General features: G+C 40.8%; 1 protein-coding gene across 5 annotated transcripts in view; it reads left to right on the forward strand.

The window, feature by feature from the left end:
- Positions 1 to 2210: 2210 nt before the first annotated feature.
- Positions 2211 to 22353, forward strand: part of PXYLP1 (2-phosphoxylose phosphatase 1) — a 58671-nt gene continuing 38528 nt past the window's right edge. The window contains exons 1-3 of one of the 5 annotated variants that reach the window (XM_072866776.1): positions 2233 to 2317; positions 12882 to 13036; positions 19780 to 19911. In XM_072866776.1, coding sequence (XP_072722877.1) covers positions 19833 to 19911 — 79 coding nt within the window. In that variant the 5' untranslated portion in view covers positions 2233 to 2317; positions 12882 to 13036; positions 19780 to 19832. Of the gene's footprint in view, positions 2318 to 9270; positions 9634 to 12881; positions 13037 to 19779; positions 19912 to 20311; positions 20488 to 22353 lie in introns of those variants that run through there. The other 4 variants (XM_072866775.1, XM_072866774.1, XM_072866777.1 and 1 more) reach the window with 4 other exon arrangements.

A 22353-nucleotide genomic window follows, 5' to 3' on the forward strand; every position in this document is an offset into this window, starting at 1 on the left:
GCAAGTATTCCATTTGTCTCCTCTAATTTCATCTTTAAAATCCAAGTGTATGGGGTTTCTGCAGAGAATTTTTCAGGCTATTAACAACTTTTGAATACATAGTCTTTTGTATTATAAATTTCATAATGACTTTATCTCTAATGAAGTTGATATCTTTTGTGTGCATAGACAACCATATTTTATTCTCCAAAGCAAAATCATTCTGTGAAGAAAATTAAATCCTTTTATTACATGGAGAACAGATTGACAGTTCCTGAATCCCAAATATTTTGTGAATTGCATGTTGTTCTGGATGAAGGTAGAAATGTAACTACCCTGGCAAGTATTTGCTATCATGGTAAATCACTGTTTCCATATGGAGATGATTCTTCTGTAAATAATGTATTCCCCTTTCTGGGTAGGGAAAGGCCAGATTTCTTTGTGCTGATGCTGGGCACTATGCAATCCTAACATGCCCTAAAGTGATCTAGTGAACAGCAGTCAGAAGTCTCACTGCCCACATCTAGGGTCCCATAATTTGTCTTCTGCTCTTCTGCAAACCATTCTTTTTCAGATGGTCGGCACTGGTTTTCTAAAAAATAAGATCATTATGATGCATTAGCTCTAATCTGATGTGATGCTGGTAGCGGGGAAGAACAGCAGTGTCTGTGTATTTGATGTGTAGCTGTCAGTTGGCAGGCCAACCACCATGCTGCTGAGCATCCTTGGGTATGGTTTGTAAAGAGCCGCAGTTGGTAAAGGCACCAGTCTTCTGATCTGCAGATGGATGACCACTTCCACATCACTGTGCAGTCTGTTGGTTAAAACTAGATTAACTCCTACTTCTTACCCCCAAAGGAAAGAAGATGGAGAACCTCAGCACATTTCCAGGTGAAATCATACCAGTCAGGCAAAAGTACTGGTCTAGCTAGTACATGCCCAATCTTTTTGCTAGGTATGTTGACTCTGGGGATGTGCAGTATCAAAGCAAGCAAATTTGGCTCCATGCTGCTATTTACGGGGCAGTGACCACTGGTCACTATGACCCAAGAGTAGAGGCCATGCAGATAAGTAGCTTGGCTGGCAGAGCAGTGTGACAACACAGTTGGAAGCTGGCAGAAGCATGCAGGGTTGCAAGTGGAATGGCAGGAGTATGTGAACCACACGTGCTCTTTGAGGCGACTCCTGACTGCAACAAAAACACCCTACAGCCATTTGTCATAAAAAATGGTGCCAAATGTTTAGTGTCAGCATGTCTACTTTGATCACCCAGTATTTGCATAGGTTCTGCATAGACATGTCAAAGTAGGTGTGTAAAGGGAACTAAGGCATTCCCCAAATCTGCAGAATTGATTTTATAATCTGTTTTAGGGATACATGAAAAATTGATGTATTTGAAAGATGATCAACATGTAGGATTAAACAAGCGCTCCTGCTGGTGGAGAAGAATCGGCTCCTATGAGGGGAAAGGCTGATTAGCTGGGAGCTGCTTTGTTGGCGACAAAACCTGGTGAATACTTTGCAAGTTATGAAGTGACTTCACTTGCACCAGCTATACAAGGGAATATGTTTATTTTTTAATTGAAATTCGTGGAATTCTCCTTCGACAAGGACTTGAAATTGACATTTCTTAAAAAGGGCCATGACAACTTCCAGCTGTACTTCCTGGTAAGTTAAGTATGAGAAGAATTTGTGAGCGGAGTCACTGGCAGTAACCATTTTGCTTAGCTGCGTTAGATGCTTGTGCTGTATCTGCAGGGAATTGGTGGCCACCTACTCAAACGCTGGAAGCAGCAGGAAGTTGGAAAACAGGGCTCTGATGTGGGGGAACTCGGACGAGATGCCCGCTGTTGGTCACGGAGCCTCTGGCTGCTCTCCCGCAACTGTGGTCATGAAAGAAGTCGTCCTCAGAGGGCGGAAACCGCCCGGGCCCTTGCCGGGCGGCCCGGGGACCGCGTGTGCCGCGGGCAGCGCCGGGCTCCCCCTCCCCGCCCCCCGCCCGGCTGTGGGAACGGCGGCCCGGCGGTCCCCGCCGCGCTGGGCGCGGACCCGTCCGGCGGCGGGGAAGCCGCGGCCGGTCAGCAGAGGCGGCGCGGGCAGCACCGCCCCGCGGGGAGTCACGGCGGGGCGGGGCGGGGACCCCCCCGCTCCGGGGCGGGCGGCGGGCGGCAGGGGGCGCCGGTGGGCGGCGCGGCCGCTCGGGGGCGGCGCTGGCAGGAGTCGGGGCGCTCGGCGGGCTGCCGAGCCGGAGCCGGAGCCGTGGCCGTGGCGTGGCGGCGGGCAGCGGCTCCAGCTCCGGCCCCGGCCCCGGGAGGAGGCGCTGAGCGCGGCAGGGCAGGTAAGGGGACGCTGCGGGCGGGGGTGGCCCCCCGGCCGGGCAGGTGGGACGGCGTCCCGGGTGCGCTGCCGGGGAGCACTCGGGCTGGTGCCCCGGTACGACCCGGCAGTATCTGCGGTGCTTCCCTCCCCCCGTTAAACGCTCGGCGGCTCCGGCGGGCGGTCGCTGCCGACGCCCGGGGAGAGAGGGGGTGCGGCTCGGGCGTTTACGGCGCGGCGGGAGCGGCTGCCCCGCGCCTGGCTCCGAGGGCCGGGAAGGGTCTGCTCCGGTCCCGCCTGCCCCGCGTACCGGGGAGACCTGGGGCAGCGGAAGTGCTGCGGCAGCGGCAGTCTCGGCCGGGCTGCCTGAACCGGCCCGGCGGGCGGAGGGGCTCGGCCGGCGGCGAGCTGCTCCCGCAGCCAGCCTGGCCGCCTCCGCGAGGCCTCGGCGGGTAAACTTTGCCTCCGGGATGGCACCCGCAGGCGGACACCCGGCTCTCGGCACTGACGGGCTTCGTGCGACGCGTGCGAGCGGCCCGGGCAGTTCAGCGGCTTCGGAGCGTGCGTGCGTGCACACATCGGGCAAGGCAGGAGCCCGAAAGGGGCTCGCCAGCCCCTCGGAGCCTCTGGGGTGACAGGCTTCGTGTTTGCCAGCCGTGGCTGGCAAATCAAACAGTGCCGTCGCAGAGCGGCTGTGCTTCGCCAGTGCGCTGAGACTTTGTCATCTATTGTTGGCTGATCTGCTGTGGCTGGCGTGGAGAACTTACTTGAATTATCTTTTTTTTGATGCCTGTTGTCTTCAGTGTATCTGATAGCAGTCCCTTCCATCGTATATACTTTAACCTAAATCTCTTTAGGGCCTCAAACAGACTTCTTGGTGTATTTCTGTGCTGCAGGTTCCTGAAGAATAATCCTGAACCTTTTGACAACCATGGACTTTTCATCAGAAGTGTGTTCTGACATGGAGATCATCTTGGCCTTCATGCAGAATGTTGCACTTAAAAAAAAAAAAAAATAAAAATCTGTGAAAGTATTTTTTTAAATGTTAGGAAGTAAGGGGTTAAACAGTGTATTTGTAAATACCGTAACCTGGATTTCTGGACAGGCCACTTTACATAAAGGCTGGGACAATGGAAATGACAGTGGGAAGACTGTGTGTGATGACTTTACAAGCCTTTTATTTTGTCTGGTATTATAGTCTGAGATGCGCATCTAGTTCAGACCTTAAATATTCTCTTTTACAAATTTTACAAATATAGTTTCATGTGGATGAAGAAACTACAGAGTAAGTGGCTCTATCCTTGAGTAACTGCAAAAGCTGTCACATATAATAAGTTATTGTGCCAGTATTACAATAGTAATGGGATATTAAACCATACATTTTGGCAGTAAGTAGCTGTAATACTTATGCCCTGTTTTGACGTCTGTAGAAGGAGGATTAGCTCAGACAGAATTTCTAGTGGGAGGGTGTGAGTGGGATGAAAAGCAAAAGCTGCTTAATTTTAATCTTCTCAGAAAAGTAACTAAAAGTAGTGCACATGGTTAAAACACATATGCTTCTCTCTAATGGCTTTCAATTGTAGTCTCTTAAATATTTTATGTAAACTCAGTAGTGCTGAAACATTAATTTTTCTAAGATTCAATGCATACTAAATGAGCTCCCTGTTCTGCAAAAAAGGAAGTATTGAGGAACAGCAGGGTCTCGTGTGAAGGTCTGACAACAACAGAGCTACAAAACTGCAGTGATGTAACTAAAGCTATGTATCTGTACCTGTGTACCTAAACAGAGGTGTACCTCTGGTTAGACTTCAGGCATTTGGTTATATTGTTTTGCTTTCATAATTGTGAACTTGCTTTTTTCTAACAGCCTTCATTTGTCTTTTGGGCTTTTTTTAGTTTAAAAAGTGGGCATCTTGGAATGAATGCACACAAAAAGCAATGCTTCAGGGTGTGCAAAACTACTGTGCCCCATGAAGTTTGCTTTCTCCAGTGGTTTTACAATGAGGTGTATATTTTTACATACTTATCTTCCCTCATGACTGCCTTAGACGAAAGAAACCTTAAGTGTCCTATGAGGTTTCTTATGTAGGTCTTTGTTCGTTTTCATAATCTCATAGCAGACCTTTGAAACTAGACTTCGGCTGAATTTTTCCGGATGCTTTTTCTGCTGAAGTTGCAGATTTTTAAAAAACTTATATATATATTTTTTTTAGTTATAAAAGTCTTATATCTTAAGTGTATCTACATATTATTGACCAAAAGATGAATGATGAATTCACGTGGTCCTAAGTGTGGCTTTTATCTGGGTTTATGGTCAGTTCTAGTTGCATATTCTCTTCCTCTCCCCAAGGTTTTTATTCTCTTTTAACTAATTAAAAAATTGGCAATTAATATGCAAAAAACCCACTGTGAGATGCGTGTTGGTCACAAACATACATCAAATAAGCATAGGAATTAAATTTTAAGCCACCTACTAATATATGCTTTATGATTTAGATATGATTAGATTTATGGTTTATGATGGATGCTACAAAGGAGGTGGTGGTACCTTAATTGTTCAAGAGCGTGGAGTCTTCAAGTCTGCCTCTACCAAGATGATGAAGGTGCTCTCTCAAGGAGTATTGGGAAGTGCACACAAAACATGCAGCTATTGCTTTAGGTGTTAAAGAAATCATTTGGTGAAGGAAGTATGAGAGGATTAAAGGAGGTGGTGTTTGTTACAGGTAATACAGGAAGGTTTTGGGAGTTACTGGTAGATGCTCAAGATAGTTACTGATAAGATGCGTGAAAAGATGGCATGGCAGCTCAGCTGTGCTGGCAAGCACTTGAGTAGCACACACAAATGCTGCTAGACAGCAGCCTCAAGGGTGAGGAAAGATTTGCTTAAAAAGAACCTCCGTGGTCCAAATGTTGGACAGACAGTGTGGTTTGGGTCAAAACTGTTCAAGCAGTGCGTCGCCTTTGGGAAGTGTTTGAACATAGCCTTTAATCTTGACTCGCTGGGAGAGGGAGTCAGTAAGCAAGCTATGCATTGATTCACATTCAGAAGGTTGTATTTAAAAATACGCTAGCTTGGGTGGTAAATTATATATGAAAATGAAAACTTAAATTGTGTAGCAAAAAGGGAAGAAATGCCAAATGCCTGGGAGGAGACTTTAAGTGTAGATTTCATGCAAGGTTTCTACTTGCATGGGTTTTAGTGTCATGGTAATTTCACTGGAATTGTACTAAAATATTGCAGTACTGATAAAAAGATTGTGCTTTAAAATACAGAAAAATTTTTTTTTTTTTCTTTGAAATGCTTTCCAGAATACTTTCCGTAATGAATGCAGGCCCAATGTATGGTATAAATTACACAGAAATAGAAATGGAAACAGTTGATCATAAAGCTACATATAGGATGATGACGACTGAAGGTTTATGTAGCAGCATTCCAGAAAGATACTAGAAATGTTGTACAGACCATGACACACTTCGTGTTCTGGTAAAATCAGGCTGCACTTTGGTGAAACCCAAATGTAGTCCCCTTAAGCAAGCATTTGGTTTTGCAAACCATTTAGGGCAGAAAGTTTTGGGAATTTTTTTGTCTAAAAATTGTAGCGGAGGATACACGAGTCTTGACCTATGTCTATGCAGGAGCACATGAGCTTTGCCCATGTGGCTTGCTTTGTCGCAATGGGTTTAGGTTAGAATTCAAAATTAATGTTCTTGTTTGTCTTGAAAGTATTAGGTGGTCTCTGATTACAGCTGGGCTGTAAGACTTTTTTTTTGCTCAGTGAAGAAACAAAGAGTGGGAAGGTGTACTGTGACAATCAGTGTTTATGATTTTTTTAAAAAACCCAGATAATGTCATTTTACTGTGTTCAGATGACACCTGAATCATGGATGTAATGGTTCATCCTAAACAGCAAAAAAGAGCATTTTTTTTCATTGTGCCCGTTGATAATGGGAACGCTCGCCAGGAGGGCTACAAAAGTGGATGGTAAGTGTGTGATTCTGCGGTAAGTGGTTCTGATGACACAGGCAAAGGATTCAGATCAAGATTGACAGGCTGTTTCGAATTGATTAGAGAGGTAAACTGGGCATTGAAAAGCTAGATAGCTGGCATATTTCTTAAAAATAACTGATTTTTGGAAGCTGAAATAATTAGGCTTATTTTTTTTGTGCCACATGGTAAAGACACTGTTCAGAAATGCTGTTTGGAAATACTAGTCAGTAACTGTTTTCCAGCTGTTTCATCCATAGTTTCTACAGTCACCCTAACTTTTTCATGTACCAAGACTGAAGTCAGTTTCCCCCGGAAAGTTGTCACATGATTCATGGCTTCCCTTGTGAAAATAAAAAAATAAACACCATAACTTTGTCTCAGTGTCTGCTATGATAAATTCCACAATTACTTAATTAGTGGAAGATACCGTACTATGTTTTCCTAATGCTGATAGTCTCTGGTGATAAAAAGGGAGGCCCTGTGAATACCTGGTACACTCTCTTGTTAATGATTATTGTAAAAGGACAAAGCAATGCTGACACTGGATCTTGCACTTTGCCATATTTTTCATGCTTTGTTCATCTTCCTCGCATCAGTGGTTACGATGTTGGTTTACGGATTGCCCCTGAAGTAGAACTCTGAACACAAGCTTGCATTTCTGTCTATGAAGACTTTTGGGTACCTTCATGAAGAGCTTCTGTTGGGCCAATACATTTTGAAAACAACTTTGTGGAACTAAGCAACAAAAATGTGGGCAATGGGCCTTTCAAATGAAATGCTACATCGTGTTTAATGCCAACGCTGTTTACCTAAACCTATTTTTATTTTTCCTTTTGAAGAAATAACTTGCCTGCTTGCACCTTTGTGTTCAGGCTGTCTCTAACTGCAAGATGGCGTGTTTCTAGAGGTTAGCTTATGCTGCTGCCATGAGGATCAAGGGAAAAACCAGGCATGCCCTTTTGCCAGCAGCACAGCAGTTTTTCCAGTATGTTGCCTGTGTTATTCCCCATTCAGCTATCCAGCAGCCCCGCAAGTTGGCAGTTGTAAGAAGCATTGTGGGGAAGATAGGGCAGCAGAAAATGCTGACTGTCTGCTAATGCATCTGTGTAATCACCATTCTGGGGTTAGATTGCAGGAAGATAACAAAATTGCTGAATAAAGTCCGTTTAGTCTTTTTTTGGCTTTTTTTTTTTTTTCCCCTCCAGTATGAACTGCCAGCTGTTGGTGCTGCCACGGGTAATAGTATAACCTGCAGAGAGAAACAGAAGTTTTCCGTTTGGAAGACAGGAAACAGAAGTGTGTATCTACCCCATAATTTTGAATCCTTGTGATTGTATAGAGGTGGTTGAATATGGAAGTGTTGGGTGACCTGGCATACGATTATAAGATGGAACAGATCTCATAGCAGGGCCATAGTCAGGAGAAAAAATATTTTGGGATGAGGGTCAAAATGTAGCTTGAGCGCAAGTATAGAACAGAAATGTAATCAGTAATGAAATAAATGTCAGCCCTTCCATCCCTCTTGCACAAACACTTCTAACATCAGGTTGTTGCACTGCCATTTTTCACATGTATAATTTAGATAATTTAGTAAAATTGTGTCTTACTTCATGGAAAGCTCTCAGTAATGGCCAAGTCACCATCTGTAAAATGCTATGTTTTAGGGTGAGCTGAATGGTTACAGGTGGAGTCATGGGTGAGTTGCCAGTGGATTCAGGTTCTAGCAGTTTTCCAGAGGGTGAGGGATAAAGGACCAGCTGAAGAGGGGATACAAGATGGGATGGCAAGTAAGCTGAAGAGCTTGGAGTAATTAAGTCAGTGAGCTCTTATGACTTAACTAGAATCTCCCCAAATCCATTCGGTTTGAATACTGCAAGCATATCAACCTAACTGTGTGAACCCCTGAGAACTGTGGGCGTATGACCTTTCAATATTAGAATATATACGTGTGCAGGCAGGTTATAAATGGACCCAGTATAAGATCATCTGGAATTAAAAGAAGAAGGACAGATTTGGGAGCTCGGGTCCTATTCTCAAATCCATCTAACCTGAGTGGAAGGGCAGACATGCAGAGGAAAATACTGTCCGTCATACTAATCTCATCTCAAACGCTGGATAGGATAAATTTGACCTGGTGTGGGAACATAAACATTTTCCTATGATAAATTTGACCTGGTGTGGGAACATAAACATTTTCCTACATTTATGAGCTTTCTTCACTGGTCTGTTTATCCAACTTGACTTCACTGGTTGATCGCAACTAGCTTTGAGTGCATCCCTGCAATGTTTGCCTTGGAAGTTACTGCCAGAAGAAGGTATTTGCAGCAGAATACAACCCCTGACACTGGAGGAGAGGGAGGCAGGTTCCTGTTCAGAGACATGTTCACAAGTCTATATTGGACATGCATGCAGAGGGGAGTGTTATAGTAGGAGAGGGAGTTGTTCAAACAATTAAAACTGTAAAAAGTAAAAGCTTGACTAAAAAAAAAGTATAACAAATCAAGCATGTTAACTGCTGTGCCTTTGTGTGCATTTTGGAGCTGTGATGTTATCTGATCAGCCACTGGCTGTGATCTGTGTGTGATTAGGATCTATGCTCATACAATTACGAGCATATGGTATACCGTTTTAAAATGGTAAGTTTAAAATAATTACGTTCTGGTGCTGTTTTTTAAGAATTATTTAATTGTCTGTATGTTCTGGAATGGTTTTGCTGCCAATTAAGATTCAGTTCTGGCCTGGAGCCATCAAAATCATAAGGTTTCTTTCAAGTTTCATAATAATGTTAAAAAAAGTTGCTCTGTTTCCTTTAAGGAAGTAAAAGCACTTCCTTTGTTTTTGTTTTTACTTTCCCTGCAGTTCAGAGACCTGTATGACTGATCATTGCATAGGAAAAGCAGGAGGAATATGGTGACATTCCTGAAGTGGATGACGAAGAGTTGGGCTTGTGACAGATTTTCCTAGATATTAAAATTTTGTTTCCACAGGGCCTCCAAAGTGATGTGCTGGACTGGTGGGTTGTTACGGACTTTGAATTTTTTCAGATTTCTACGTATACAGCTGTAGGACACTGACCTTATTTCCAACCAAAAAGAGGTAGTCAAGGCCAGATCAAAGCACTTATTGAGAAGTTTGTCTGAGTGGAAGGATCTCTTGAACTAAGGGTTTAAATGGACCAAAAGAAACCAAAGTTAAGGACACCTGCTCCTTGAAATATTTCATGCTGTCATACATCTGCTGTTCAAACAAGTAAACCAACTGAGACCTATAAAATCATAGTTGGAAAACCAAAGCCCAAAGCGTGGAAACTTTCAACAATTCCTAAAAGGAATATGAAAATGAGAGAAGAGGTAATTAAGCTAGCAAAGGAATTGCAGTAGTCTTTTCAGTACTTATGATTTGGGTATGCCATGAAGCCTGACTTTTTAAAAAGGGGAATGGTTTGTGATCCAAAGTTATTTAAAGACTGTTTAAAGCTTTGTAATTTGACAGATTTTATTATAGACTGGATTTTATTGATAAACTTAACACAACAGTGAAGCTTCTCTGTGGTTTGAAAGGAAGTAGTCAATGCTATGTCATTTCCTGTTCAAAATGCAGCTTCAAATTCAAAACCGCATCCATCTTCAGACTACCTGCCGCACTCTGAGACCTTACAGCAGTGGTAGATCTGCGGGTTTCTTCCTGTTGAATGAAGTGGTCTTTCTCAGTCTGTGTTTTGGTAATCTAAAATGTGTAGGTTCCTTAGAGCTGGGACTTTTTTTTTAGCTTTTTGATTCATTTGAACAGGTTTGTAGCTGGTGTAGTATGAAATGAATAGTCCTGATCAGCTGAGATGAGGGAAAGGAGGTTTGGGAAGGGAACAGCAAGAGAAACTTTGCTGCTTTGAAATGCTACAAAAATGCACGTGGCAGCAGCATGTGCTTGTTTTTAATGCTGTTGGTAGCAGAACTTTCATGGGGCTTTTTTTCTTAGTGAGGTGCAAGGACACGTCCTAAAATCTTTTATCTATAGCAGAGAATCAGTCTGCAGCAAATATGTTTCTATATAAACCCTGTCCTCAAAGCAGTGGTCAAAGGCAGACTAGTGTGTGACCTAGAAATTGTAAAATTTTATATTTACATGCGGTTTCTCTGTATTGTCAGACAGAAAACAAAAATATTTGTTGAAAATAAGCAATTTGTTTCCATATTTTTTTGTTTGCTGCAGAAGGGGATGCTGTTAATCAGCTTTCAATTATGCTTTTTCCTGTTATTTGTATGCTTTATGTTCTTTCTTTTACCTAATAGGAGTATAACAAATCTTCATGATGTATTCATATTTAGAAAACCTGAAAGGTACTGCATATTGAGTTTAGATTTTTGTTTCTGTTCAAGTGCATAGGTGTGAAACCCAAGCGTGTATGAAGGCCCATGTTTTGCTCTCCTGTTTGTAGAAATTGATTATACATCCATTACAACTTAAAAAATAACAGCAGCAGTGTAAATTGACTGTAACAAGAGCTGTAATGAGGGCGTATTTGGGCTTAGTACCTGACCTCTGTAAACTCTGAAGCAGGAAGACCCAATGGAAATCTGCTCTAGCGTGTTTTCATTCCTATGTTTTGGTGGCTTGCTTGGCAGTGTACTGGTTTAGAAACAAGTCCAGCAAGATAACCCAGATACATTGTGTGGTGTCACAGCATCTGTTGCTGTTCCTTCCCTGCATGCGTCCAATGAATGCAATCCTGTGGATCCTATGCTGGATGCAACCAGCAATAGCAAAATTAAAACTTGGGTCATATTTAGTGCTTGCAAGCAGTGACATAAATACAGACTTAAATAAAAACATTGTGCTGACCAAAAGAGATTAAGACTTGTTTCCAACTCGTGCACCTACAGCAATTTTGGTGAATAACCAAGGAAAGAGAATACTGTGTGTTATATATACCTTTGGTATAGGGACATGTTGTATATATGATTATGTAGGTTTTGGGGGTTTTTTGTGTGTATTTTTTTTTTTTTTTAATATACGGCTACTGACAGAATTACAATCGTCCAAAACCTACTAGGAGGGGTGAGGAAAAGTAATCAGTTCAGTAGGCGGGGCTTGAAAATATGTAGAAGTACAGACTCTGTAAAAGGGACTGGATTAAAGGGCAGGGACGGTTTGCAGTGGTAGATGATAGAATAAGTCATCCTGTTTTCCTCTGGAAAACAGCGATGAGGGGAAGAACTGTGTGGCACCTATTAAAAATAAAGGAATACTTCTCTACAGCTGATGGAAAGCAGGATCAGCATGACACCTGTAATTTGGAACCCTGAAGCCTTGTAGAAGGGCAAACATTTGTAATTGCAGAAGTCAGTACTCAGTCAATTGCCAACATACATCTCTACTTAAGGAGTGGGGTTCACAGGTTCCTGTGGGTGCAGCGTGGAGCTTTACCTGTGTGTTTCCCTTCATGTGGAGCAGAATTCAGCAGAAGAGGTTCTCGTCTCGGCTCTGAGCCCCCCGGAGTGAAGTGATATAGCAGAGCAGCAGTGACTAACAAATATGACTAAAAGTACTAATCAAAAGCAGAGAATTGCATGAGCTGGCAAGCATGAATTTTGATGCTGACCGTCACTTTGTCCTCTGATCTAAACAGATGTCTAAATCTGGCACAAAGTAGAACAGAAAAGAGACTACAGACAGGTTGCAATAAACATTCCATAGTTGTTTCTATGTGCAGTCCTGTTTTTCCTCTTTGTTTACAGTCAGAGCTAATTTAGACTCGCCTAAGTTCTTCCAGGCCCAGGCATGTCATCTCTGTGTCCTGGCTGATGGGAACACTTGAAGTTCTTTATAAATAGACTAGTGAAGCTGGTAGGAGGAAAAATGCCTCTGCCGTGAGGATGCTGCCAAAGCCTGGCCATGATGGCAGCAAACTGTCTCCAAGTTGAATCTCTAAAGGGGCGAGTGTTCTGGGAAGAGGGGGAAAGGAGACTAAATTTAAAATGTTTTAATTTATTTATTTATTTTTAAGGGAAGGATGTGCAGGACATAGAGTTTATATTTGATTTGCAGCTGTTCAGGACTTCTCTCACATGTACTGATAATTTTAGGAATAGCAGAGAGACTGGGGAAGGAAGAGAGTGGTCTAGGGGAATGGCATCATCCCAAAGGAATTAGATGTTTACAGTACCTTATATTTTGGCACTATAGTTTCCTTCATCTCTAAGTTAGTTCATGCATTTACTTATTTTTTCTTATTAATAGCCCTAGGAACAATTGATTATGTAGAAATAACTGCAGTACTGATACCCTTTAGTGACTACGTGTCAAAAATTATTGTCCTTGGCCTTAAAAAAAAAAATACTGTTTTGGTGTTCAAGTGTTTTTAAGTGTGATTTTGAAATGTTACTGACTAAAAAGGATATTTACAGGTCACAGTTATGGTATTTCTTTCAAAAATTCTTGTTTGAATCATCAGAAGCATTTGGTTGAGAAGTGGTTCCTTGCAAGGTGATTAGTGGTCAGAGTACGGGGGAGGTAAGCTGATACACCTAAATGGTATTCTGTGGATGTGTGAAAAAGATAAAAGAATCAGACACTTAATGATTTTTTCATGCTTTTTAAGGTTCCCACACTTCCTTCCACCCCCTTTATCTTTGTTCAAGATAACATGGGCATAATTTCATCAGAAAACTGATGTAAGTCTAAGGAAATTCCAGAAACCAGGAGATCTCTGGCTGCAAAATAAGTCAACTTCCAATGCTGGGAAACGCATAAAAGGTAGTTGTAATGTTATAATGTTACATTACATTAACTACAACATTACTGCACTAGGCATAACTTGAATATAGATGTGTCTGCATGACTGTGTTTATTGCCCAATTTTAAGAGATTCATAAACTTGTAGGTTCTGATTTAAACAAAAGAAATATATTCTAAAGGACTTGGACTGACAAAAATCAAATGCAAACCTAAACTATGTAAAAACTTGTTATTGCGTCTCAGCTGCTGATCTCTGAAAGAAGGCAACACATAATGGTGATTTGAGTAGAATTGAATTGAAACAGAATTGAACAGAATTGAAAAGCTGGAAGCTGACCTTTGAAGGTTGTAAGCCGAAAACTGCTTTCCCATAATTTCCAGTGTAAAACTGTATGACAGTCCTCCTCAAACCTGAAAGCTGGTGAGGAGAAAGATGTTTAAAATGTTTGCCATGTTATCTGCTTGTGCACCTTGAGATTTAAAAGCTAAGATCTGAGAGTCAAGGACCTTTTATTTTGAGAACAGCGGGTTATCTTCAAGGTGTGGTCAATTTTCAGTATGGGTAATGGTCCCTTCATCAGTTCTGAATGCTAAGCAACTCTTCACCTTTGTTTATTAAATCCAGTGGTAAATTTGCTGCACAGTGAAAATAATGAGTGCTGTAGAGAGGGACAAAATTGTTTGAGTAAGAGCTCTGTTTGATCCCTTAGCTTTAATGAAGTGAGAGCTTTTGTTGGTTGCTTTGACAGACCGGGCAATACTGCTGTGCCGTTTTCAGTAGCTTTTGCACATCTCGGGACTAGCTGTGCCAGTATGAGGATTTTAGAACTGACTAGATAAGCAAGAAACTTGGAAAAGGAGAAAAGAGAAATTTAGATACAGATATTTTAATGTTCTAAATACTAAAATATGTTAAACTTCAGCAACTTAGCTGTTAGTTTTTTTTCTTTAAATCAGATGCTTGCTGCTAAAATGTTACGTAATTTGAAAATAAAATTATCTTACAAGTAGCTATTAGTTTTTACATATCAACATGTAGCTATGCTCTATTGGATAGGTGCTGCTTCCTGCTATTTCCGTGCATGATTACCATGGAGCGGTACATGTTGCCTTTTTTTACCATGGCTTTCCTTATCTTCACTTGCATTTTTTTTTATGAGGCTGCTGACCTGTTCGTACTTTCAGTCAGGTTCTGTGTTTCCTGTGGTTACTAACTTCCAGCTTAAGTCATGGGGTGGGCTAACATAAGTTACATTACTGAGCAAGTTTTTTTTCAATTTTTTCAGTGATGAGCTGGTTTTACTTTTTTAGAAATGCAGGTTTTTATGCCAAGTGATGTGACCTATTTCTCATAAATGCTTTTTAAAAAAAAATGGATTGCTTGTTTCTTTCTGGTGGGAAAACGACTAATTATGATTAACAATATTGCAGATGCTAGCTTTGTTACTTTGTGATGCTATGCAAAATGCAACTTCAGTGTTGCGGGAATCGTATGTCCAGTTTAAATTGCTGACGTTACAGTCAGCTGCAGGGGTTTTGTGAGGGTTTCTTCAACGTGACGATTACAAGCATGAGTAACTAAGCAGGTTGTGCTGACCGGCGAATTGGTTCTGTTGAGTGCTCCCATTTCTTCTCTGTTCTGGTGCTTGCCGTAGATCTTTGTGGCACTGGTTGATATTGTCATAACTACAAGATCCCAGCCACTATTTTTCATTCCTGCAGGGAAAAAAAGCAAATCCTTTGAAGCACCAAATAAACGGTTTGGCTTGCACCACTTGCTGACACAACTGTTTTCTGCAATATCCAATTCAAGAGTATGAAGTTCTTCAGCTGTCTAAGAATGTGTGCATGCTGGACTTGCGGGTTTTAGTAGATGAAAAGTGTACTCCCTGGTAGTCTGCTGCCAAATGGCTGGGGAATAATTGATGGGGCATCATGAGTTAAAATGAAAGTAAAGGCAGAAGTCTTCATTATAATTGTATCAGGAGCTGTCACCGTCATTTCAGATGTCTTCAAAACAGGTTTTGTCAGAAAATAAGCCTGCAGATGTAGAGGAAAGATAAAAGATGCATCAAAAAGCAATTACAATTAAATGCTCTCTTCTGCAGTGTAGAGACATCAGACTAGTAAGTGGGTCCCTGTGTTCTTCTGTGACTTTTTCTAAAACTGTCTATGAATGTTACTCCAAATCAACCTTATGTTGTCTGTAGGCTTTTTGCTCTCCCTCCTAGGCTCTGTAAGCTTACTACAAAATATACCCCTACCTGTCTTTGGCGTATAGTTAGGTACAGACTTCATGCTACCTTCATTTTTGGGCAAAGTCACCATTTCTCTTTGATGTTTCATTGCAACCACTTTTGCTCGCTTGTATTTGAGTAGACAATGTCGTGTTGGTGTACCACATCAGATAAATACAGTAATTTTATTGAGGCAGACTTCGAAGAGTACTATTGATTATTTATGGAGACATGCTATTTTAATCAAGTAAATTCATTTAAGCTGTCATGGTGAGTCAGTGTAATAATGTGCTTACGCTTCATGCTAGATAGTAGGTTTGTATTCTAGATGGATGCGGATGATTTAAAGGATGTAACAGTATCGGTCAATTGGCACAGAAGTTTGGCAGTGGTGGTTTAGTGTCATGTCTAAGCTCACAAGCACTTTGAAAGCATTGATGTCAAGTTATTTTCAGGGCCTGACTTAAAATAATGAAAAGAAATAGTTTAGCTAGTCAACCCTGCAAAAAATGTCGTATTTATATTTTCCACAGGAGGAGGGGATGCCAGGGAGGAGGTTCCATGTGGAGCACTAGCTAGCAATACCCAGCTACTGCCTAACAGAAAGTAGGTTAGTCATGCCAGCTGATCTGCTGGGAGCTATGTGCTTAGTCTAGGCTCTTAGCAGACATGCTGCTCTCCCAGCATTTCTAGGTAGTTTCTAACTTTTCCAGTGAAATGGCCTAAAAGAGAATGTGACTTGACCAAATTTTTCCAAGAGCCTAGCAGAGGCTTGGCTAGTCTCCTGACTCCCTGGCCTGGCCTTCAATTGTAAGACTGTTTTTACCCTTGTGTGAGCATGCAATAGCCTAGCACCTTACACTAGCACGTGTTGGCACTGTCTTGTGAGATTAGGTAAGAGCTGAGGGTGCTCTCAATTCTGTGACTCATTCTGACATGTTTTGATGAGTTGAGACTTTTGGATCATGTTTACAAGAAAAAGAAATTCTGTGGGTAGGTAGGTATGCTGCAAAAGGTGGCTCAGAAGTAGCATTTCAATATAGGATGCTTTATTAATGACTATCCTTCAGAATATCTAGACTGCTTATGTGTGTCATGCTTATAATTAGTGTTGCTGAAATAAGTTTGGGGTTCTGTAGGTCGTTTTATCAAGTCCTGCATTTGTAGAACCATAGAATCATTTAGGTTGGAAAAGACCTTTAAGATCATCAAGTCCAACCATTAACCTAGCACTGCCAACTCCACCACTAAACCATGTCCCTAAGCGCCACCTCTACACATCTTTTAAATACCGTCAGGGATGGTGACTCAACCACTTCCCTGGGCAGCCGGTTCCAGTGCTTGATAACTCTTTCAGTGAAGAAATTTTTCCCAATATCCAATCTAAACTTCCTCTGGCGCAACTTGAGGCCATTTTGGTCTTGAGCAGAAGACCTGGTCTCAGGGAAGAGCATAAATCACTGCTTTTCTGGCATGTGTGAGAAGCTGCTGCCAGAACCCTGCTGCTCCCGCTGCTGAGTTCCACCTCTTCTGCAGCAGTATGGTGCTTACCATAAAAAGTTACTACTTTTAAAAAGCAATAACTGCTTATCTCTGAAGCAAAGAACCAAGGCCCATACCTGGAGATTAGCGAGGTGGTGTTGTTAGCTGTTGATAGAATTGACCTTTGAGTACTGAGAGCTTACAGTGTGGAGATGGCAAGGCTGGGGCATGACCTGCACTCTGGCCTGTGGGCAGAGTAAATAGATCAATATTCTCGAAATGTCATGTTAGCAGTAGACGCTCTGCAATGCTGCAGCCTCTTGCTATGTGGTAGTATATTCTGAAGACCCAAAATGTGTTTTGCTGTGCGGTTTGTTTTTTGATCTGTCTGCATATAAAAATAGTTTTGTGGGGAGATAAGGTTGGTTAGCTTTTTATTCCCTCCCCCGGCTCAGTTTTATCTTTTTTAGCTTATAAATGCTCACTTCAGTGAGTGTTCACAGTGCTTATTGTACTGTCTTCACTTAATACATGCTGGCTAAGTGCTGCTTTTCCCTGGGAGAGTACCTCGTGTGCCAGCACGGAGGAGCAGAGGCTTCAGTACTCGGTCTTAGATACCTTCACCTGATTCCCAGCAGCTTGGTATCAGTAGGAGCTGATGACAAATTGTATTGACAGGCTCTTATTTAACAGTTACTCAACAGGAGTTGTTCCTATTCCTCATAAGTTGTAACACAGCAACTTTTAATTTAATAGGCCAAAGTATATTTAAAAGAAAAATCTTTATGCCCTGCTTATAATTCCTTGAATGTTGCATTTAAAACTCAATGTTTTAAAACTTCTGATCTTGCAATTAAGGTTTAAAGCTAAGTAAGCTTTTTCTCTAAAACATTTTGCTAATATGAGGTGTGTGTGATCTCCTTTTTCCACTCTTGTAATTTTTCCTTTTTTGTGTCCATTTTTTTTATGCAGCACCAGTATTAATGAGTACAGAGACTGTGCACAAGACCTCTTGTTCCTGAGAGCTTTTTAATAGATTTTACCTTTTCCTCCCTGCTAAGTCTAATTTTGCTTTTTCCTGTGGTTCCCCTTCTGTTCTTCCATCTGTTTGGTTTAACTGCTTTATTCTCTCCTGGTGTTTTGTATACACTAATCCTTATACCTTCTACCCTTTGCAGCTTTGTTTTAGTTTTAGTGGCTTAGTTCAGTTTAGTTTCAGCATACCTTTCACTAAGATGTTCCAGGGTGAGCTATGCTTTTGTGAAACTGAGACTGTTAAAATTGTTCCTTCTCTCTTTCTTTTTTTTTAAACTTCATTTTTATTATTGCTTGCACATGCCATTTATGATGCTATTGGCATTTTTGAAAAATACTGTAATAGCTCTGGTTTCTTGCTTCTCAGAAACTCTAGTTCTTTCAATTTTTCCACAGTTTCCAAAAGCTGTAAAGGTAATTCCCCAAGTAAAATGAGATGGAAAGACCTCAATCCTGCAAAATGTACATGCATAATACATTTCACTTACTGCAAGCCCCACTGCCTTCATTTCTGGAAGGTCACCACTGATGCTCTGGGTCCCATTGCTTTGTACTATGGAAGTCACCTTAGGCCAACTTGTAAATCCCACAACTCTTCTTAAGAATAACCACAATAGATAAAATAAGAAATTAAGTGATTCATGAGGCATTTTCAAATACTAATGAGAAAATTAATTGGGGAAAAAAATATTTGAGTTTTGAGATTGTGATTTTTACATGGTTTATCAGCACTTAGAGATTAAAATCTTGCTAAGATGGTTAGTTTTTGGAGTGCAGAAGTGTTTTGATAAACAAATATGTATCAATTACATGTGTAAGTAAGCTTTTTCATTCTTAAAAGCAGAAAAGAAGAGAGAGATCTCTTTCCATGAGCAAATAAGTCCTGGGGCAAAAAGAAACATTAGTGGGGGGAAAAAAGTTATTTTCTGTCAACATGTTTGGATGCGCTGTCATAAACAGAGCTCAGTTCAAAGGATCTGGGAATCTCAGAAGATTTATTTCAAGACTAACCAATTTCCTGCAACATGCTGTCAGTGCTAGGGAAAGGCATCTCTTGCACATAAGAGCAGCTGGTTGTTTTAAAAAAAAAAAAAAAAAGTGTGTGTGTGAGAACACCACCACCCCTCCCCCCTCCCCATCCCTTATATAGAACAATTTTCCAGTGGAAAATGGACATCTGTGAAAACAGGGCACTTCAGCAAATTCTATGCACTTCAGGATGTCATGTTGCAAGGAAAAGTGTTTTTTACTAACGGAGCATGCTGCTTCTTTGGATATTTTCAGGAGAGGGCAGGGTTTTTTTGTCTTTTTTTTTTTTAACTTTTGCAACGAGTTATTTGAGTTTTGAAGTTTCATTAATTACTGATTTGAAATATATCGTTCTCATCCTCGTCAAAACAGTTGTTTAAAAATATTGTTACACAGAATTATTCCAGGTGTTAATCTTAAGTCAATATACTTTTCCATTTTCTGCATAGTGGTATTGGTAATTTTTCTTACTCTTCACAATTCTTTTTTAAGAGAATAAACTTTGTATCAGTAAAAGGGCTACCAGTTAGAGAAACTAATTTTTAACCTATATTTAAAAGTGTGTGTACTTTTTTAACATGTTAGGGGATTATTTTGTTTCTAGGGATGATTTACCGAATTGCTCTTGAGAGCCTTAAGTAATAATATTCTTGTTGTGATTTGCTTTGCACAGGGGCAAGAGACTTTTGTTAAAGAACTGTTGACAATGTTGTGACATAAGCGTTAACCTTGTGTTAGCAGGAGAAAACTTAATGGCAATTTTTTTTTTTACTTGAAAGTTCTGTCTTGTGGAAATATAGTTAATCTCGTAACTAGGGTGAAGACAATTTATTGATACTGTTGTTGCCAATTTGAATTGCCTCATGTGCTTGCCTTTAAGAAGTAACTTGACACTGTCAGAAGGATATTTGAATTTTCTTTGCTATAGCTTATGCTTCCACATCTGAAATATGTTTGCCTGTGTTTTGTTGTTTGCAGGAACTATTGATATATGAAGATGAAGCCATGAAGAGAAAGCAGAACGAATAAGAATGCTTTTCCGAAACCGTTTTCTGTTCTTGCTGGCTTTGGCAGCCTTGTTAGCTGTTTTGAGCCTCAGTCTACAATTCTGTAAGTGTCCCCCCCTTTTGTTTTCTATACATAGCAGTCTATGGGTGTGTTTAAAAATGGCCATGCTTACATGTTGTTTAAGCATTCTTTCTATATTTAAATATTTGTTGTTTCTTGTGTTTGTTTTTTTTTTTTCCCAAAAATAGGAAAATAAATGTAAGAATAAAAATAGTTTTGTGTGCCATATAGGAATCTATACCATCTAGAGACTTTTCAACAGGCTATCTCAGAAAAAAAAATCTTAATTTTGTAGTGCAGTTAAGTAATTGAATGTGACTGAATCCTTCCATGAAAGTAGACAAACCACATTTGAGTAAAAACTGCTGCAATTCCTATTTTACATTGCATCAGACCAGATGGGATTGAGAAAACTGCTGTGAGAGGGTTGAGTGTTGGAACTTCTCCTTATTTGTACCCTCACATTAGGAAACTTTACATAGTTCAATTGGCTCATCACAAGTGACCTTTTTTTTAAGAAAAGAGCAATTAGGTTGTGCTTCAGATCAATTAATCGTGGGTCAGTCCAGAGGGCCGTCATTTACTGATGACTAAGCAGGAAGGTGGTGCTGAATGCAGGTTAGTGCTGTTGACAAATGAGATTGTGCCATATGACTGCTTATCACCTAGCTCACGAATGATAACATTTCCTAGGTGAAGTGATGGTGTGCGTAAATCTATGTGCTAATGTACTAATACAAGCCGATGTAATTAGTTGCTGTTAAAAGGCAAGGAAGAATGCATATCCATCGTACAGTATAACATTCTTTGTTGTTGTGGTCTTGCATCATGTTTTAATGTAAAAGTGTGGTCCTTCTGGTCTATACTTTTTTGCATATGTAAAAAAAACCCCAAAACCAAAGGGCTACTTAAAATTTAGAATGCGTCTTTTGCGTATGATGGAAAACTTAAAAAAGGGGATGGGGCGGGAAAGAAACTTTGTGGTTTTATGTTGTTATTTTTTGTGTGTTTAAACTGATAGGCATGTAAGACAGGGGCCTGTGGCTCTGAAATGCTTTTTCAGCCTCCTAGGGGTACGTGCCAGTGGGTCTGATTGCAGCTTGTTTTGCCCATTAGGCTCTTTGTGGCTCTGCCCTTGATGTTATATGGTTGGTTATGAATTGTGTAGAGGGTGAAGGTCCTAGAGGAACTTCAGCTGAAATATGAAACTGAATTGTTAAAAAAATTGAGCTTTATTTAGCGATGAGGAGGTATGCATATAGAAGAGTGAATCACATTTCATCAAAAGAGGAAGTTATTTTCCACTTAATTAGCAGATAACATTTGTGCAAGAGGAATTCCAGGAGATAAAGACGTTTGAGGGGTGCTTTAAAAAGCACTTAAGCTACAGCAAGCAGCCATCATGAAGCTTAGTGCCAATACCAAGATACATACACAGGTTTTTACATAATGAGAACTGAAGTACAGGCTAGCAGGAACCAAGTAGTTTATGACATACAGGTAGTCCGATATTTTAACTTCTCCCTGCTTCAGCTTGTAGAGAGATTAGTTCAAGCTTGGAACAAAGACCATCCCCAAAGCAAAGACAAAACTCTCCTCTCTATCAGCATGTAACACTATTTTGGAAACCAGATGGAGTTTGGAGAATTTAAAAACCAAGCCAAAGTCTTAAAGCCAAAACCAATTTTTCCTCTCCAACCCCAAAACAACCCACTACTTGCTAAATTATATTAGAGTCTACAAGTGCTTGGTGAGCTGCTTTCAAATTAAACATAGCTGTAAATTTTTAGTCTTCTGCAAATTATAGTTCCTGACTAGTTTAATGTTAAACTAAGGAAACACTTGATTCTGAACTTTTAATGAAATGGACATGCAAATATTTAAGGAAATACTTGCAAGACAGTATTAATGGAAGCATAGTTTCAGTACTGTCTTAGAGCAGAAGCTTTGGTCAGTCTCCATGACCAATATGAATGCATAAAATTGCTGGATAAAAGTGGACCACGTACTAGCACATGGTGACGCACGTGCTGATGCAATGAGGCGGTAACACCCACCTGAGAAATTTCAGAACAGCCTTCGCAAAATGTCTGCCAGCCCCTCTGATACTGCATGATATGGAGCACTTTACTGCGATAGAGCGTTGAAGAAAATTTAAGTGTCCAGCTCCATGGGACATGGAGAATGGTCTGCCAGTATGTTAGTCTCCTTATGAGTAGTTTGGAGTTTATTGTTTTTTGGAAAACCAGCAAAATTCCAATTACTATATGTATTTTTAGGGATGAGCTTTCTTTAACTGCAGATTTAAATACAGACTCCGTTTGTTGTAGCACTATGTACTTAGTAGATTCTGTACTTACTGTTTCCTACTGACATGTTGAAGGTCCTTCCTTGCACTGAATCTGTTACTCTTAAGACATGACACAGTTCAGAGGCATGCATCCCTCATGATTTGATTCTCACTGTTGCACAAAGTGGTAGTAC

The sequence above is a fragment of the Ciconia boyciana genome, chromosome 7 (genome assembly GCF_034638445.1).
Source record: "Ciconia boyciana chromosome 7, ASM3463844v1, whole genome shotgun sequence".
In the NCBI taxonomy this organism is placed as follows: Eukaryota; Metazoa; Chordata; class Aves; order Ciconiiformes; family Ciconiidae; genus Ciconia; species Ciconia boyciana.